The sequence below is a fragment of the Chamaea fasciata genome, unplaced genomic scaffold (genome assembly GCF_029207755.1).
Source record: "Chamaea fasciata isolate MVZ Bird 193981 ecotype frontalis unplaced genomic scaffold, bChaFas1.0.hap1 SCAF_31, whole genome shotgun sequence".
Taxonomy (NCBI): Eukaryota; Metazoa; Chordata; class Aves; order Passeriformes; family Sylviidae; genus Chamaea; species Chamaea fasciata.
This window is the reverse complement of record NW_027094116.1, coordinates 1753999-1766843: the sequence shown is the minus strand read 5'-3', so window position 1 is coordinate 1766843 and position 12845 is coordinate 1753999. Positions and strand designations below refer to the sequence as shown.

The 12845-nt window shown below is 56.4% G+C and overlaps 2 protein-coding genes across 13 annotated transcripts in view; one reads left to right on the top strand and one right to left on the bottom strand.

Annotated features, from left to right (window-relative positions):
• UBAP2L (ubiquitin associated protein 2 like) overlaps positions 1–5679 on the bottom strand; it is a 30444-nt gene extending 24765 nt beyond the window's left edge. For all 12 annotated transcript variants that reach the window (XM_066206730.1, XM_066206733.1, XM_066206736.1 and 9 more), the window contains exons 1-3: positions 5647–5679; positions 1552–1681; positions 905–982 (exon numbers count right to left, since the gene is read on the bottom strand). In XM_066206730.1, the coding sequence (XP_066062827.1) occupies positions 905–982; positions 1552–1641 (168 nt within the window). In that variant the 5' untranslated portion in view covers positions 1642–1681; positions 5647–5679. The remainder of the gene's footprint in view (positions 1–904; positions 983–1551; positions 1682–5646) is intronic.
• Positions 5680–5789: 110 nt separating this feature from the next.
• Positions 5790–8279, top strand: CUNH1orf43 (chromosome unknown C1orf43 homolog). The gene is made up of 7 exons (XM_066206871.1): positions 5790–5923; positions 6368–6469; positions 6665–6773; positions 6941–6994; positions 7270–7436; positions 7559–7617; positions 7988–8279. The coding sequence occupies exons 1-7, from the start codon at positions 5855–5857 to the stop codon at positions 8184–8186; spliced, it is 759 nt and encodes a 252-aa protein (XP_066062968.1). The 5' UTR covers positions 5790–5854; the 3' UTR covers positions 8187–8279.
• The last annotated feature ends 4566 nt before the right edge of the window (positions 8280–12845 follow it).

The window sequence follows — 12845 nt, the reverse complement described above, 5'->3', positions numbered from 1 at the left end:
CTCACTGTCTCAGGGTAACACTGTTACCTGCAGAAACAAAAGTTCAGCAAAAGTTGCTGCACCCGCATCAAGGCAATGCCAAACACAAACACATGCTGGGGGAGAATGGACAGAGAGCAGCCCTGAGGAGAAGGACTTGGGGCAGGTGAGTTAACATGACCTGGCCATGTGCATTGGGAGCCCAGAAAGCCAATGCTATCCTAGGCTCACCCACAACAGTGTGGGGAGCATGTGAAGAGGAGGATTCTGCCCCTCTGTTGTGCTAAGACCTTCCCCTTGCAGAGCTGCCTCCAGCTCTGGGGCCCCAGCACAGGAAGGACAAGGAGATGGCTAGATAGAGTCCAGAAGAGGCCATGGAGATGCTCCGAAGGCTGAAGCCCCTCTGCTCTGGAGACAGGCTGGGAGAGCTGGGGGTGTTGAGCCTGCAGAAGTTAAAGCACCAGGGAGACTTCAGAGTCCCTTCCAGGGCCTAAAGAGGCTCCAAGAGAGCCGGGAAGGGACTTTGAACAAGGGCCTGGAGTGATAGGACAGGGATTCCCCCATTGCCAGAAGGCAAGGTTATACAAGCTATTGAGAAGAAATTCTTCCATGTGAGGGTGGTGAGACCCTCGTACAGGTTGCCCAGAGAAGCTGTGGCTGCCCCATCCCTGAAGTGTTCAAGGCCAGGTTGGACAAAGCTTGGAACAGCTTGGGATAGTGGGAGATATCACTATAGCACAGGAGTGGAACTGGATACCCTTTAACATCCCTATTAACCCAAACCATGCTGTGATACAACTTAATGAAGCCAGCGCAAGAAAATTCAGGGAGCAGCCAGGTGTGTCCCTCCCACCCCCTCAGCATTCACAGTACTCCCTGTGATCTCGCCTTCCTGTCAGAGTTCACCTTCATTTTCCACACTCACTTGTTTCACCTTCTCCTCAAAGTCAGCATCGTTATGGTCCGAAATCATCTGTGCAAGTCGAATCTGTTCTGCAGTAGCCTAAAGAAATTAGAGAGAGACAGAGCACATCATCAGAGTGGTGCACTTCCAAACCATCCTCCAAAGGCCATTGCGCTATCCCAACTTCTCTGGAAACTGTGGAAAGGAATCAGAATAGCAAAGAGAAGGCACAAACAAGGGTCTCAGAAGGAAAACTCCAGGGAGAAAGAGATGAAAAAGGAACAGGAAAAGGAGTTCTGGAATAAAGGGATATACTGTTGAATGGCCTCATGGCACCAGATGAGCAGCAGCCACCCAAACCACATCAGTTTTGGGGCAGACCTTACCACCACGGCCCATTGCAGGTGGCTTCTCAGCCACTTGCATTCATCAGAGTGTGTGAGGAATGGAAAAATGGAAATAAAACCAAATCCCAGCTGCAGTTCCCACTTGGGAGACAGACATGGAAACCCCCATGTCAGCAGCTGCCCCATTAACCTGGCTCTGGCAGCAGCACCTTGTGACACATGGGGAGTTGGTAAGACCAGCCCAGTCGTTAGCACCGGACCAGACAGGAGTGCCAGGTCTCCACCTACAAGCCACCTGGTTTCCATGGATGCTGCCCTTACCTGCGGCCGCTGCTTGTGCTGCGTCTGGCTCTGTGTCTGTGTCTGCTCCCAGTTCCCCCGGGCTCGGTTAGTGCCCACCGATGTCATCATTTACAGTATATACAAATAACAGTATTTACAAGGTTGAACTCTGCGGTGGGTCAGGGGAGAAGAGAGAACCGACTGTTAGATACCAAAAACAAAAGGCAGCACCAAGACTGAACAATCACAAGGGCAACAAAACCAGAATGGCTGCTGTAGATCCCCACCCTCCCCACCACTTCCCTAAAACTACAGTGGGCCAGGCTGCCATCACCACATGCTCCCAACATAAAACAGCCACCTGTACTTTCTTGAGGTTTCTCTCCGGATACCATGGCAGAGTGCTCCAAACAAAATATCACCTGCATCCAGGTGGGAGCAATCAGGCACCAGAAGCCAAAGGAAAATCATAGCCTCACAGACTGGTTTGGGTAGGAAGGAACCCTGAAGCTCATCCAGTTCCACACCCTTGCCATGGGAAGGGACACCTTTCACCAGACCAGGTAGCTCCAAGCCCCATCTAACTTGGCCATGAACACTTCCAGAGGTGGGGCAACCGCAGCTTTTTTGGGCAAGCTGTGCCAGGGCCTCATCACCCTCATTGTGAAAAAACCTGTTTCTCAGGTAATCAAGATTGACCCTCCTTAAGTCTGAAGCCATTCCCTGGACTTGAGGCAAAGAGTTCAACAACCTCTTGTTGAAACACATGTGTGAGTGGGCACAGACCTGTCATGCGCCCAAGCTGAGGCTGTGGCCATCAAATGGAGCAGGAAAGCTTGAAAAAAGTGTCAAAGAAACTTCACTTGGAGGACAGAGCATCTCAGAGCCTCAGACACATCACCTACTTCCCCTTCTCCTTTTTGGCCTTTAAAGCAGGCCAGGGGAAGCAAAAATGCTCCAGCAATAAGTGGTACTACAGGTCTGTGGAATTTTCATTTTAAGGAAAATGTGCCCTTGCAGAAGTGCCTATTTTTGCTTATTTAAACTATTACCCCAAAACTGGAAAAACTAAGTTTTTCTTAGTATTCTTGATTAAAAACATACCAAGAAAGCGAATAAGATGTCTACAATGAATAACAGCCAGTAACGCTGTTAGATAACACTACTTGAGGTAAAAAATCCCAAGAATAGTTTGACCGTCCAAAGCAAGCAGAGTTTTCTAACCTCACACTGGGCCTCAGGGTACAGGGGTGTTGGGAAGGGATTAGTACTGAGGTTTTACCCTCTCTGGTGCCTTCCAGGCACAAAGGATGTGGGAGACATCCCACAGCACTTTTCAGGACTCACAGCGTCTGAGCCCCTGAAATTACAATAATCACAGAATTCACATTTTTGTATTTCATTACTATGAGTGCAAAGCCTTCCCCCAAAGCAGCAGGACCTGCTGCTGTGTCCCAGGCAGACATGAGGGACATGGGAAGGAGCCACAGACAAGTGTAGAAGCAGGGAGAAAAGTTTAGCAAGACAATCAGACCTGCAGGATCCAATCTGAAACACTGCTGCACATGAGCAGGCCAGCACAGAGAGAAACACGGTGTGTCAAGCAGCAAAGCTCAGAAGCAGCATTAGCAAATAGTGCGGGAAAAGTTGGGGAAATGTCCTGTTGAAGTTTGCAGGTACTCAACTGGGTGAGAAATCCCTCCTGAGAGCAGGGAAACCCCAACATTGCCTCTACACTAGAAGCACAACCCCCACACCTGCTCCCATCAGAGCTTGGCCTTTCTCTGTAGGCAAGTTTCTGTGCAATTGCTCCTGCAGCTACCCAGAAAACCTCAAAATTCCCCCCTTTACAGCTACCCATGCCTCACGGCAACTTAACATCAGAGTTTCACAGCTATACAGTGCCAAGGCCCCTTATCAGGAAACAATCCAAGATACCTGTGCAGATACCAGGAGCCCCTGAGATATGGGGAAGGAGCACCAAGCCTGCACTTCTGCCAAGGCAGAGCAGAAAAACCCTTCTATCCCCAGCCATACCCCCTCTGTGCAGGTGCCATTCCTGTGGTGCGTGTATATACATATATATATTTCTTTCTTCCAGTTCCAAGTTTCATGCACAATTTGTCGTACTAAACCAATCACAGGCCCAGAGAGGAGTGATTCCACACATCCATAGGAATGCAACCTGCAACCTCCCTGGGCTGCAGGTCCAGCAGACTGAGTCTGAGCCTTGTGCAGCGTCCAGGCATTGTTCAGCAGTTGCCATGCTCCACCCTGCCCAGCTGCATCACTGCCACCGCTAATACAAACATTTGTCCTTTAACGTGCAAAAAAAAAAAAAAAAAGCGTAAGAAAATTATCTCAGATTAAAACTTCAGCTAGACCCTGACTCTGCTGAGGCTGTCAGGTGAGGGGGTGTCCCCATGCAGACCCCACAGCAGCCTTGAGCAAAGAGGACCTGGCTACTGGTAACTTATTTCTCAGTGGGGGAACTTGAGATCAGCATTGAACCACAGAACGCAGTCACCCCAATGCCTGCACTGGCCCCTCAGCTGCATGCAAGTTTCCCAGGTCAAAGCTGTTCTCATCAAAAGCACCTCTTTTCATCTCTTCTCCTGAAAGAGCAAACCTGCACACATGCACCAAGAGGTAAAAGAGCAGCTCCAGCCAGAATAAGTGGTGACCAGTCCACACTGGAGCATTAGCGTTAAATGGAGGAGCAGTCACACCTTCGGCCAGCAGTGCTGCACTCGTATAGGGCTTAGAGAAAATAAGAAGTTTCACAGCTACAGGTTACAACACCTTCTGGTAAAGACACTGCATTAAATAAAGCAATTGCTGTTAGCCCCATTCCTTCTCAGACCACACCATTGCCTTCCCACCAGGACTAAAGAGGAGAGTCTCAACTACACAAGTGAAGTGTGGAGTCTCCAGAAAATGAGGGGATACAAAAATGTAACAAACTGTTCATTTTATTAGAAATGTCAGGTTAGTTACAGTTTCAGAACCAGGATCTGTAGGTCCCATGGCTGTGCCAGACCTGCTGGCTGCCGCTTGCCCTGGCGCATCCCAGTTTCAGTTTCCCTGATGTGCTAATACAGAAAAATGGTATTTTCATCCCATTCCAACAAAGCTTAGTTGACATGTGCAAAGAAACTCCAAAGCCCCAAACAAAAGGGTCAGAGAAGGCAAAGCTTTTCCTGCACGTGGGGCAGAATGAGGACCCGAAAAGAGGGTTATCAATGCGAGAAGTTTTTTCCCCAGAGCAAAGATATGGTGACCACAAACCGAGTCATTCCGTATATACAAAACACGAGCTTTTAGGGAGATGCTCCTGGATATACCAGCAGAGACCCCAACTTGGTATCGACAGGCAGCACTTTGCTGGGGATACTCCCGGGCCGGAGGGCACAAGCAGAGCCCCCAGACCGGGATGGAGGAACGTGGAGCAGAGCAGCACTCGCGGGCCGGGGCTCCTCCAGGACCCCCGAACCGCTGTTGCACGGTAATTTCACGTGGGCAGTGGAATCACCCCAGCCATGGCTCCCGGAACGCCACCGAGGAGCGGTGGCAGCAGCGGGCCTGGCGGCCCGCAAGAAGCCCGGCAGGGCGGGAGCACGGCTCCCATTGTTACCGCCGGCAGCGGCGGGGACGGGCGGGCCCCGAGAGCGCCACAGGGTCGGAGCCGCCCGACCCCGCGGCCCAGTTCGCGGCACACAATGAGGCGACGGACCAGAGCGAACCGGAGGGCGCCGGCGGGGCCGGGCGGGAGCCCCCACAGCGGCGCCAGGCCGGGCCCACAACGGAGAGGCGGGCGAGTTCGGGCCGCTTCCGCCCTCATGGCCGCGGCCGCCATTTCACCCCCCCGCCCGCGCCCGGCCCGCCCGCCCGCCTCACCTGCGCCGGCCGCGCGCTACGCCAGCCCCCGGCTACGGCCCGGCCCACTAGGCCGCGCGGGGCCCAGCGGCAGCGGCGGCGGGGCTCAGAACCGCCCCTGGGGCACCGGACGCAGCGGGGCCGGGTGGGCAGGAGGCAGCGAGGCCGGGCAGATAGGGGGCGGCGGCGGGAGCCGGTAGGGACGGGTTCGGGGGCCGCGCGGTACCGGAGCCGCCGCCGCTGCCGCCGCAACTTTACCTGGGTCCGCCCGCACTGACAACTCCCCCGACCCCGCCCCCAGCACGTGACCGGCCGGGGCGGGGCTGCCCGCGCCGAACACGTGACGTGCGCGGGGCGCTGCGGCGGCCCCGTACGGATCACGTGATTAGGGCTCTTCTGGTCACGTGGTGTGGGCGCAAGGCGGCTTTGTGGCCGCCATGTTGTGCGGCCCCGGGCTGGGCCGGGCATGGCGGGGGCCGGCAGCAACTGGCTCTCGGGGGTCAACGTGGTGCTGGTCATGGCTTACGGCAGCCTGGTGAGGGCCAGCGGGACAGGGCGGGACGGGCTGGCGTGTCTGTGTGGCCTGGAGGGTCTGCGGAGCTGGACCACGCGAGTTCGTGGAGCCCCCGCGAGGCTGATCCTGGCGCGTCCACGGAGTTCCCGTGGGCCCGGGCCCGAGGAGTCGATAAGGCTCCCTTGAGACATGTCCTGGACTGTCTGTAGGGAACTCCTCGGAGTCGGGCTCGGGGCCATCATAGTGCTGGGCTGGAGCCCCCGTGGGCTCCTGGGGTCGGTGGGCGGGGAGAGGACATGAGTAGAGATTGGAAGGGCGTGAGGCTCACTTGAATGTCCGTGGGGCTCCTAGTAGGCTGAACGGGGAGCTCTGCTCGCCGGGGTCGGAGGGCTGGGCACAGGCTGGCTCTGAGACCTCCCCCGCTCCCGGCACACGTCTGACCCCCACCTCGCTGTGGCTCCACAGGTCTTTGTGCTGCTGTTCATCTTCGTGAAACGCCAGATCATGCGCTTTGCCATGAAGTCCCGCCGTGGCCCGCACGTGCCCGTGGGACAGCATGCACCCAAGGTGGGTATTTTCCATTCCCTACACCGGTCGGCCCATCCATGCTCAAAGGGACAGGCAGGAGCTGCTCCAGCATCAGAGGTGCTGTCTCAGAGTGGTGGTAGGCCGTGGGGAGGGTGCAGTTTATCTGGGGCCTGTTCTTATCCTTTTGATCCCACAAAGTGAGCAGTCTGTAAATGTTTTTTTCCTGCTGCAAAGGATTTAAAGGAAGAGATTGACATTCGACTGTCAAGGGTGCAGGACATCAAGTATGAGCCACGGCTGCTGGCAGAGGACGACGGCCGGCTCCTGCAGCTGGAGACACCAGGTACCGTGCCAGAGGTACCATCCTGCACTTGTTCCCCTGGGGCTAAGTCACACCTTTGACTGCTCATGTTGATGTCCTGTCACATGAGATGGTGTCTCTTCTGTTTTTCCTTTCCTCACTTCCCTCCAATGTTGCAGAGATCTCAGTTTCTGCTTTCCCTTTACCAGGTTGCTATAACTACCTGTACAGAATGAAGGCACTGGATGCAATCAGGACGTCAGGTAAGGGAGCCCAGGGCAAGAGTGGGAGCAGAATGGTGCAGAGAGACCCTGAATGAGGGTGTCAGCAACCCTGTAGGGAGGCTCAAGGTGCTCACTGGGGAGTAACAGTTACTTTTCCCCCTGGTGGCCTGAGGGTTAGCTCACTCCATGTGCTGGGGCAGTTGGCAAATAGAGGCAGTGGGCATGGATGGAAATTTATCCAGCCAGCGATTTCTGACCATAGGGATGAGCACAGGCATTTTTACCTGCGCTTCAGCTGTTGTGCCTTTTTCCAGAAATCCCATTTCAAGGAGAGGGCCGGTACCCAAAGTCTTTAATAGGGAAGAACTTCTGTGCCTACTTGCTGGAACTGCGGAATTCCAGCACCTCCTTCAAAGGCATCCGCAAAGCCTTGATTGACACCTTGCTGGATGGCTATGAGAGCGCCCGTTATGGCACTGGGGTGAGTGCTGCTGGGGCACTGCTGGCCCTGTGGGGCGTTCCTGTGCTCTGCACTGCTGCTGGGACTGAGGTCACACCATAACTTCAGCTGGATGCTCCATGGTCTTTTCTGTTTTTATCCAGGTCTTTGGGAAAATGGAATATTTGAAGTATGAGGAAGCTCTGAACGAACTGGCAAATGTGTAAGTGCTGTTGCTCAGATGGAGTGGTGGGATCCTGGGCCCCAGCAGCAGATATGGGTTTTGGGGCACAGCCATCATCTGAGACAGGGGCTGTCTGTGCTCATCTATCCCTCTGGGTTCGCTCCTTCCTTGCAGCCCATCTGTTTCTGCAGTTTAGGGTTTGTTCAATGGTCACAGCCAACATTCCTGCTTTTCCCCAACCACTTTGCATCAGGGACTTCCACAGAACCAGTGGCCTTAGATTTCAAGACCTCAGTGAGTGTTGTCATCACAAAAGCAGATTTGCTTCATGTTGGACAGACAGATACACAGGCTGAGCGGCCCCTGTGGGGCAGCAGCAGTAGTGATGGTGCCTCCTCTCTGCTCACAGGACCAAGGCCCGGGGCAGCAGCAGCCAGCGGCAGCACCAGTCAGCAGTGAAAGACCTCACCCTGTCTCCTGAAGTCTCCAACCCCACCACCATCCAGGTCACCTACCTTCCTTCCAGCCAGAAGAGCAAACGTGCCAAACACTTCCTGGAGCTGAAGAGTTTCAAGGACAACTACAACACACTGGAGAGCACCCTGTGAGCGTGCAGGGGCCTGGTGCAGTGGGTGTGCTGGGCGGGTCTGGGCTGCAGTGCAGGCAGCACTCGAGGAACCAGCTGCACTCTCAGATCTCCCCCTCACACCGTGTTGGAGATCATCCATCACTCGGCGAGGGCTCCATTCCAACTGCTGCAGTTTGGCCCTCACCAGGAGCCCATTCTGGAGCTGCTGAGCCCATGGGGATCAGCCCCACAGCCTTCTCTGCCACAGGCTTATGAGACTCCAGGCTTTGAGTCCTGCACTGTCTTGGACCCTGTGAATAAACTCATGAGCTTGAGCTTATTTATAAAGACATAGATCCCAGCCAGCGCTCTCCTCCGCCTGTCCTTCCCTGCGGCAGCTAGCCGGGAACTGATGTTTGTCCTTCCTGTCTGTGTGGGTCTTGGGCACTGGAGCTCCTTTTCTGGGTTTTTTTTCTGAAGGGTGAACACTTTTTCCTCATGACGTCATTGTTCCTACTGTCAGCCCTTTGTGCCCAGCCTGCCTGTGCACCTGGATGGGGTAGAAATAGTTTGGTGCCTGTTCTTAGCAACATGGCTAAGCTACCGCTTTGGGCTGAGGTTTCTACTCATTCTCCTGCAGCTGGGCATTTGGGGACGTCTTGAGTGGATGAAGCAGTGTTAAATGTCCCATCTCTTCTGTTAATGGGGTGTTTGCTCCCACTCTCACCAGCGCCTCGCATGCCAGCATCTGCCGAGCTCCTGGGGCTGAAAGCTCGTGGCCCCCACCTTGAGTCTGCATTCTGTCAGGCTGAAGACAGCGCCAGCAGCTTGTCACCGTGGCGTGGGTGACACAGAGTAGAGGGTACAGACCTCGGCACTTTTTAAATACTGTTTAATAAAATGACAGTTTAGCTCAAGTAGGGTGTGTGCTGCTGGCCTCTGACTACAGGGCTCCATCCCTACCTGATCCCAGGCTGCATCCCTCCCAAAGCCGCTGCCAAAGTAACCCAGGTAGCCAGGATGCTGCCATTACTGCTATGGTAACTGAGATACCATGACAGTAACTGGTATGCCCTTATGGTAACCAGGATGTCACCATTACAGTAACTGGGAGGCTGTTACTGTAACCAGGATGCCATTACTGCTGAGGTATTCCATTAACACCGTGGCTGTTGCAGGGGGGCCATTGCAGGGTCCCTGTGACACTGGCCATGGCAGTACCAAGCAGTCAGAGCTCCTCACTGCAGCAGGTCAGACAGGTCAGGGGTTGGGAAGATGGGCGCAGGTGGGGACAGTGGGCTGCAGTGTGCCCTGATGCAGGTTAAACCCCAGCCCATGCGAACGTTGCTGTTTGTTTGCAGGTCCAGGTGAATGGGAATGCTGGCACAAGGCTCCTGGAGAGGTAGAGCTGGCAAAGCGCCCTGGGGGCTGAATCCCTCGTGCTGGGGATCTGTGGATGATGAGGAGCCCTAGCACAGAGCAGGCTGGGGGGAACATATCTGCATCCCTGACCTGCCCACCCTGTGCCTCAATAGCTGTGGGCAGGAGGCCAGGGAGCACCCAAAGTGCTGGGTATCATCCCTTGGGGTGCTGCAGTGGATCATGGAGTCACGGCTGAAGAAGCGTGTGGAGTTGGAGCTGCACCTTGCAGGCAGGGAGCAGGCAGTGGTGAGGCTGGGCATTGGTTGGGTACAGCTGGGCACCCCCAGCCCACTGCTGCCAAGGGTGGGTCCCCCCCCTTGTCCCACTCCACTACATCCTGGGGAGCAGTGTCTGCCAGCACTGATGAGCCAGGGGGATTTGGGGTTCAGCATAGCCCCTGTACCTGGCAGGTCCGCCAAGATGCCCTGTCCCAGCTCATCCTGGATGAGCACTGACAGCACCAGCAGGAGCTGCGCCAGCAGGGGAAAGCCTTCTATGTAGAGCGGCTCTGAGTGCTCAGCCCAGTGTGTGGCACTGGCCTGGCATTGCCCAGCTCCTGACTGAGAATAAAACTTGTTGAGCAAGACAGGCTGTGTCTGCTACGTGTGAGGCATGGGACAGCCCAGGGCAGCAGTGGGGGGAAGACACAGCCCAGCACAATTCCTGTGGCTGGGATCCAGACATGTCACCTGCAACCCTGGGTGCCCTGGATCCTGCACATTTCATCTCGCCCATGGCTGCGCCAGGAGGTGGCAGCACGGCCAGCATGCCTCACCAGACTGGGTGCTCCACACTGCGTCCCTGTCCCAGCACAGGTCCTGCTGCACTGTGCCGTGTGCCGCAGTGCTCCTGGCCATGTGGCACAGCCTTGCAGTAGCAGGGAGAGGAGCCTGGCTGGGCTGGGTGCAACGATCCCTGTCCCCATTTGCCATCCAGGCACCCCAGGATCCCTGTCTGCTCCCCAGCTGGGAGGGCCCTGTCCCCCACCTCCCATCCCTTCTGCCTGTGCCCGACCTTGGTGTCTCCCAGCCCCAGGGCCCATCAGTGCCTGATCTGGCTCTACTTATTGACAGGGCTGGGGGCTGCTGGGCTGGCACCCCCCCCACCTTGGCCCTTCATTAGCTCAGCTGTCGGGCTGCATCACATCACCCACTGCCATACACATGCCCCCGGCTCTGGCACTGCTGCTGCCACGTGTGTCCCTGCTGTCCCCACTGCCACCTCGTCGTGTGGCCACCTTAGCGGGCTGAAGCCCCTCACCCCCAAGGCCAGGCTATGTCCCTGTCCTTCCCATGGCACTCAGGATTCTGGCTGCCCCATGTCCTGTCCCACTGGTCCCCTGAAGCTTGAGCCCCCACAAAACCCCTGGTGCCATTCCCAAGGCTGATGTGTCCCACTGCAGCAAAGCACTGTTGCGGTGTGTGGAGCCTGTGCTTCCAGCACTCCATGATATCCTGTGTACCCTTGTCACTGAACACCACCACCCTGGTCCCAAAAGCTACCTTAGTGTGGGTCGGGGTCCTGCCTCTGTCATCCAGCATGAGTGGGGCCACATCTTCAACATGGATGTGGAAGGGTGATAGGCAGCCCCTCCAGCTGCTCCGTGGAAGAGATACTCCCGTGAGTTCCAGCAGCTCCCCCAAAGGAAGGGGGTGTGAGGCACAACTCCCCTGTGGAAATGGGGCTCGTCCTTGGGCAGGGTCATGTGCAGCCCCTTGGTGGCACAGGGCCCGCAGGCCAGGGCTGGCCGCCCAGTATTGACAGCCCTGCTAATGACAGGCAGTGTGACCAGGGGCAGGAGCAGGCAGCGCTGGGCCATCGACCGCATCGACCAACAGTGCTGGGCAGCAAGGGGGTGGGGGTCCATGGAGGGGGCAGGGGGACGTCAATGGGTGGTAATTAATGGGAACGAGGCCACGTGTGCAGGGCCAGGGCTGTCGCTGGCCCCATCCCTCTGCTCAGTGCAGCCCAGCGCAGTTATAAACGGCGGCCAAGCAACCCCCAAGCCAGAGTGCAGCAGAGTCCCCCAAGCCAGCCCAGATAAGATGGTGATGGATGTGGGGTCCCTTTGGCCCCAGTGTTGCCTGCCATGACGTACTCCTCCATGCCAGTGCATGTCACCGTGTGCCCTGACATGCCATGCCAGGAGACCAAGCCTGCACTGCCCTGCTCCGGCTTCATACCAGCCACAGGACGCCTCCTGCTCCAGCACTGCATCCCGAGCACCCCAGTACCGGCACAGTTGCCCAGCAGGCTCCAGGCACTGAGGTGAGGCTTGGTGCTGCCTCTGCAGTGCCTTGGGGGTTATATCTGGATACCACTCCTGCCCCAGCTCTCACCTTTCTCTTCTCTTTCTCTTACAGGCAGCTGAGCTCCGGGTCCTCCCACATCTGTCTGCCCCTGTCTCTGTCTGATATGTTTGATATTAGGTTGTTTTATTGGAAACCAACTAAATATCAAACATATTCTTACAGCGTCAGGGACGCCCAGCACCGACTTGGCCAGATGCTGCCTGTGCCCTGCCTCAGGCAAGGGGGCCCTCTGCACCCTGTCCTGCACCCTCTGCTAGTCCTCACTGCCACAATAAAACCTGTCTGCCCATCTCCATGGGACTTGAGAGGGGGAGCCCAGAGCCGTCCTGGAGGTTGGCGGAGGTTTGGAATGGCAGCGGGGTCAGCGTTTGCCACCTGTCCCCCCGCTCACGCCAGGGATGATGAAAGTACAAAGGCCCGTGGCCCTGTGCCCAGCACTGGCTCCACTGCCTTGAAATGGGGGTGTTATTTATGGAGGTGCAGCCACTGCTCAGGGCCCTTGGTGGGCACTGTCCCCCCCAGTGCCCTGCCCAGGGTGCCCAAACCTGCCACCAGGTCTCTGTCCCCCAGTTCCCTGGGTGCTGACTCCTTTAGCCCTCAACATCTATCTGGCTAAGAGCAGTGGGTCTCTTCCATGAGAGATCCTAACCTGATTTTATGGGGCCAGTGGGATCTCTGGGCCAGCACAAGGAGGCTGCAAATCTCTCAGCTGTGGACGAAGTGTCACCTCTTGCCCTGAGAATTCCTCCCAGCACCCAGGGAATCTGCTCCTTCAGCTGCCAGCAGCATCCTCCACCTCAGCACCAAGCACCAGCATGGCTGGAGCTGGGCTCGGGGCTCAGCAGGCTCCCGGGGGAGCTCTGCCCTGCTGCTCCCTGCAGAGCCAAACACTCTCGGCCAAGGCCCTGCCCCCAAAATAGCACCAGGATGACCTTGCCCTTTTCAATGCCACCCCCGGGCAGGGG

Bases quoted from the DNA above. Each gene is read 5' to 3' on its own strand.
- CUNH1orf43 (XM_066206871.1), top strand. From the start codon at position 5,855: ATGGCGGGGGCCGGCAGCAACTGGCTCTCGGGGGTCAACGTGGTGCTG. The intron at 5,924-6,367 runs GTGAGGGCCAGC...GTGGCTCCACAG, and splicing joins TCATGGCTTACGGCAGCCTG to GTCTTTGTGCTGCTGTTCAT. The intron at 7,618-7,987 runs GTAAGTGCTGTT...CTCTGCTCACAG, and splicing joins CTGAACGAACTGGCAAATGT to GACCAAGGCCCGGGGCAGCA.